Source organism: Trypanosoma equiperdum, assembly GCF_001457755.1.
Source record: "Trypanosoma equiperdum strain OVI genome assembly, contig: ctg_373, whole genome shotgun sequence".
Lineage (NCBI taxonomy): Eukaryota > Euglenozoa > Kinetoplastea > Trypanosomatida > Trypanosomatidae > Trypanosoma > Trypanosoma equiperdum.
The window spans coordinates 5000-10371 of NW_027124280.1; the positions used below are offsets into that span (position 1 = coordinate 5000).

Here is a 5372-nt window from a genome sequence, read left to right on the forward strand (position 1 = left end):
CACACAAGAACTCATTGAGGAAGTGATTGACTGACATAATTGTGAAAGGGGCAAATGATACAATTAAGAGTGCCCGTTGCAGGGACAACTTCGTCACCTCCCAATGGTTTACATGATGGCATCTCCACATGGTAACCGAAGGCAGCGAGGCGGGACACGTGTTGTAACCCTCTCACATTTACATTTATGTTGACCTTCTAGCAACTGTTGAAGTAATGATGTACCAACCGGCGATACCCCCGCAATAGGCACCGCCGTACACCAAACGTTTAAGCCATGTTTTCTCTTGGAGAAAGTCAAAAGTTGGAGGCCCAATAAAGTTGCAGAGTGCATGAGTGACTATAGTGGAAGGTAAGTTCCTCTTTCCAACAACAACATAGCAATACCCGGTGAGCAAACCACAGGCAAATGTGCAGAGGTACAAACCAGGAAGTTTTTTTGCTGCACGTCTCCAGCACACTAGTTGTTTCCCGGGTTGAAGCTCATTATTTCCCATTATATAACGATATTCCCAAGCCACAGAGGGAAAGATATGGTGCGTGTGTGATATAGCAAACAGTACTGACGATATGACTATAGATGACGTCACGGACCGTCGCTGAAGTAATATTTGAAGAAGCAGTGCGCGGAAAAAAATTTCTTCACCTGTTGGACAAATCACATTGTCTCGAAGAAAAATTTCATCCGCGTCCTGTTGAAATAGAGCGATTCCCTTCTCTAACAGGGCTCCACTGAAGAGCGCGAGCGTGGCCAAGGCGGTGGATACAGTAACGTGAAGGGCTCGCAACACATTGCCCTCTTGACAAAACAGAAAGTGGATTACAGCACTGGGACCAACAGATGTTTTATCGCGTGCTTCCTTGAAGAGAAGATACTCCAACACCAGCCAACTAACAGCAGTGGATCCAACAAAAGAAATAAGTCGCCTTCGAAATGTTGAGGGATCATTTCGGTCCAAATGTTCCGGCCCGCACTCCCATGCCTTTTCGATATCTTTCATGCAGAGAAGGGCAAAAGTCCGCTCCTTCCGCCATAAAAAGATGGTCCCAACAAACCCACCACAAAGAAGAGTGCAGATGCCGACATCACTCATCTATTGAAAACGCCCCCACAATGCCAACGTGCACAATTTCTTTTTTTTTTCAAAAAAAGAAAGAAAGGTATGAATAACTCCGCTGAAGGGAATAATGGTTATCACATAGGAATTCAGGCGACCAGAAGCAAACTGAGTTGCGATGAAAAGAAGCGTACCTAAAAGGGGGAAAAACGGCACCCAAGAAAAATCCGCCCCGTACACGAAAGGAACTAATGGAAACCTCATGAGTGAGTGGTGTTCATTTAAAACTTCCTTCAGGGACGGTCACATCACTCAGATGGAAGAAGACACAAGTTGGATAAAAAACCGCTTAGCGGCCATGCGAACAAATGACATCAGCACCTGCCGCTTTGTTGCACACGATTCATACGTGCATCTTTAGTAGCGAGCTAACGAAAGAAATAGAAAGTCTGATATTAGTCGGAAATCATGCATCAAACACAGAAATTTTGGCTTCCCATCCATCCCATTTGTGTGTGTAGAGCCGCACTCGTTGCGCCACAGTTTATGCGGTGGGAAGGGGGAAATGGTTCTTTATTTTTTTTTAAAAAAGTAAAAAGTTATTTCTTGTGTCTCAGGCATCACGCGACAGAAATTCATCATTCGTGATGATGCAACAAAAAATTTTATGCACTGTTAACTTCACACTTGTCATCGTAGGCTTTATAATGCACATCACAGTTCTCTACAGAAATACTTTGCTATTTGTTGTGGTACCAAGGTTAAAAAAAAAAAGAATGAAGCACCAGTTTAGTAGTCAGTGCTGAAGCTAATAGCAGACACGGAGGGGGGAAAAAAAAGGAAAATGCCACACGACTTGCGGTACACATACACGAGTAAACGCACACAATTATATTTGCAGGTAAAATAAAAGCGTACGTGAGGGGAGCGTTGCCGGTCGCAGATATGATTAATGAAGAAGCAACACACCTTTTTATCACTAATGTCAGAACGACTAGATATGTGCGGCGTTATGTGTATATAATGGCAACCATAATAAAAAGTAACGAATCGCAATATTAAACTACACAGAAGATATTCACAGTTCCACTTCGAACTGCTGCCCGGTGTGTCGGCAGTCAGGGAATTTTTTTTTTTATATAGAAAAAAAAAAGAAAACCAAATAAAAATAAATGCATTCCCACATCATCCTATTTGAACAAATCAAGACAAAAAAAGAAAAAGAAAAAGAAAAAAGAAAAGAAAAACACTAAAGTACTTCCTCGGCCAGCGTTAGTGCAACGCGGAAAGTCCCTCCCTCGTCTGTTTCTGCGATCATTTGCTGAAAACACGGTGTTGTATTTAATGGGCGCTCTGCCATACACGTGGCGCGGAGGTATGTCGAAATGGGCGAGCGCTCATCTTCTGAAAAACGCTCAAAGACACGACACCGATGCCATACATCCCATCGGAGCGAGCCGGTACGCAAGCGAAGAGAAGTTAACGTACTGTCGCTGTTTTTTGGTACCTGTGGTGATGAGAGCGCTGCAATAAATTCCCTTAAAGCCTCATGATCAGCCTCTTCCGTGACAGCTCCTCTCGTCACTGGAGATGTTAACATCTGACAATTGACGTCAAGCGTACAAAGCGTTCGCTCGATGGCTATGGCCACGCATACGCTAGTCTCAATCTCCTCAACTCGGCGTATTGCTGTGCTGTATGTCGTTCGAAGAGTCTCAACATTAGAAAATAGCGGGTCGCTGTAAAACAAGTCCTTTATGCTGCTCGTAACTTCCTCCGATTTCTGCATAACATAAGCCGCAATCGCTTCGTTGGTTTCAACGTGGCGATGGGAAAGTAAAGGATGGAGGGCGTTACTGAAATTGGCTTGCACTGTCTCCAAGAGGAGCATATCTAGTTGTAACTCGCTTTCCATCCAGTTCACGACATCATGTGCCTGCTCTTCCGGCACAAACAACTGCTCAATAATCTCCTCTGGGGAACGGGGGGCGGCCTGCTCCCACAATAGCCACCATGTATTGTCCTCACGGCGTTGCATCCGTTCAGAGAGATAAGCACTGTCATTTATATCAACCTCAAAGTCGGGTTTAGTTGGACCACCAGTTTCAGTGGTTCCAGTGGCGGGTGAATGTAGCGGAGAAACAAAGTCACGCGGGCTGTACCAATGAACAAAATCAGCAAAGCGGACCACCCGTCCCTCATGGGATCGATTTACATAAAGAAATAAACACATGTCGTTGAACAGCCCCTCGTTAAGTACCAAACTGGGACTGTGCTGAGAAGAGGAGGCAGAGTGCGAGTGTGGATCACGTTCCTCCTGACTCTTTGCGAGTAGGATATCAGTTGTATAGGGAGGAACAGGAAGGGGTTGCGGTTCCACAAGCACCTCACCATTTGTAATAAGTCTTTTGACCCTTTTTGTACAACGTCCATAAAATTCACTATCATTTGAGCGGTGGATCACGTCTTCCACACCACCTTGCGACCCATCCAATTTTGGTGAACCTTGTTCATTTGCGGAACCCCATTCGTCCTGTGCGGGCTGATCAGCAGGCACAGTTGCGTTTTTCTCTAGCATCCGCCTGGAACATATGACAAGCAACTGCATCTTTTGTATGATCAAAGGCATTCCGTGATTAATTTCATCCACACCTGGTATGCCAATGGTGGCAATTAGTTTCTGCAGTGACCCCTTCCTGTCCTCGCTGTCGTCAAGAAGGGCTTTTAGACGCTGCACAATAACTTTCCACAAGGCACGTACACCATCAATATCGTGTACATCACGTGCGCAGGCACATGCAAAGCGACATAATAATGAACCGGGGTAGTAGACATTGCGGACATCCGATTTGAATTCTCCCTTACATGCAGGAAACATTGCCAGCGGACTGACGGGTGAGTTACGGTCCTTCCACATACCTCCGCAGCGGTCCATGATATCATCCGCCAAACCAATTATATCGTCCGTAATATTTGGAGAGTTTTCCGATCCACTACCCTGAGAAATGTATTGCATTACTGTTTCATAGTACTTTGAGAGATACTTACAAGATGCGTGATTCAAGTCGGATTCATCTTTGGGAATTGCTACGGCTGTAATATTTAACTTGTCTTCCAACATATATTTGGCTTCAGGTGTGAATGGGTTCAAGTTGGAGGCGCGCGCTCCGTCGTCCCGCGCTTCCGTATCCCGCAGCTGATTCCACTGAAACGTGAAATAAATTCCACGTAATGGTGCGGTCCCTGTGCCAAAAGGGAAAGTCGTTCGCATAGTGGACGGGAGAATATTATCGTTTTCATTGTCCAGTGCAGCACCCCACGACAACGCAAGCTCACCATGACGTATGTCACTGGACGTGATCCGGGGTAGTGCGGGATTCATGGAAAAGCGGCGAGGCGGCATCAACTTAAACTTACGTTGAAGCGACACACAAATGCCTTCAAATGTATCCCTTCGCACGCGGCTTTGTTTCCCAAGGTGTAGTTGGAAAACATCAAGGCAATCAATTACTCTCCTACAGCAATCGGGAGTGCTCGGGTACGCGGTGCAACAAAAGCGACACTTCACCACCAGATGAACAAAAAGTTGGTGCAATGTGGCATGTGTGGTATCCAACGCAGCGCCTCCGTTGCTAGTGAACGCATCCACCAATGCAGGCGGTGCCACTCCCATAAATGTCAGTTGCGACGGATCACCGACAGCAACAAAGCAAGGTACTGTTCCATTTGCATAATAAAAAGGCGATGTGAGACTCAGTGGGTCACGCTCAAAGTAAAGTGAAAATGAGACACGCATAGCGCGACTCACAGCGCAGACAAGGAGAGAAAGGTAAAAGGACGATTCGCTGTAACTGTGATGTAAAGATGTGGCCGTATTCCGCACTAAAAAAAACACAGGAACTGCAAATAGGCGAACGATCGGGTGTTGTTGTTGTTGTTGTTGCTGCTCGAAATTATGGACGTGAATTTCAACCATAATCTCCTCCCCATCATTGTCACTCCAAGCTTCACGAGCACTCCTGCGGTTGATGGTGAAGCGGCGACCCAACACCATCTCCCTGTTGTCATCATCATTATCAGTTCCACGTGTGCATCTGGTCTTCCCTTCACCCACCGCATTCGTAGTCAAGGCAAACCGTTGCAATTCGGGATGCGTGCGGAATTCCATTATAATGTACTGTTCCATCTCTTTAACAACTTCCTCAAAGAATGTATTGCAGGAATAATCTTCTATTTCTAAAGGAATCTCCTCTTCAACATCCGCTAATTCCATTGAACTCATATGGGCAACCGTATATATATATATATATATATA

General features: G+C 45.5%; 2 protein-coding genes across 2 annotated transcripts; both read right to left on the reverse strand.

Annotated features, from left to right (window-relative positions):
- Nucleotides 1–184: 184 nt before the first annotated feature.
- Nucleotides 185–1093, reverse strand: TEOVI_000147200 (CAAX amino terminal protease, putative; the record flags this gene model as incomplete). Its single annotated transcript, XM_067224692.1, has 1 exon — nucleotides 185–1093. The coding sequence occupies one exon, from the start codon at nucleotides 1091–1093 to the stop codon at nucleotides 185–187; it is 909 nt and encodes a 302-aa protein (XP_067080793.1).
- A 1213-nt stretch (nucleotides 1094–2306) lies between these two features.
- TEOVI_000147300 (Rab3 GTPase-activating protein catalytic subunit, putative) lies at nucleotides 2307–5339 on the reverse strand (the record flags this gene model as incomplete). The annotated part of the gene is made up of 1 exon (XM_067224693.1): nucleotides 2307–5339. One exon carries the CDS (start codon nucleotides 5337–5339, stop codon nucleotides 2307–2309), a length of 3033 nt encoding a protein of 1010 aa, XP_067080794.1.
- Between the last annotated feature and the right edge of the window lie 33 nt (nucleotides 5340–5372).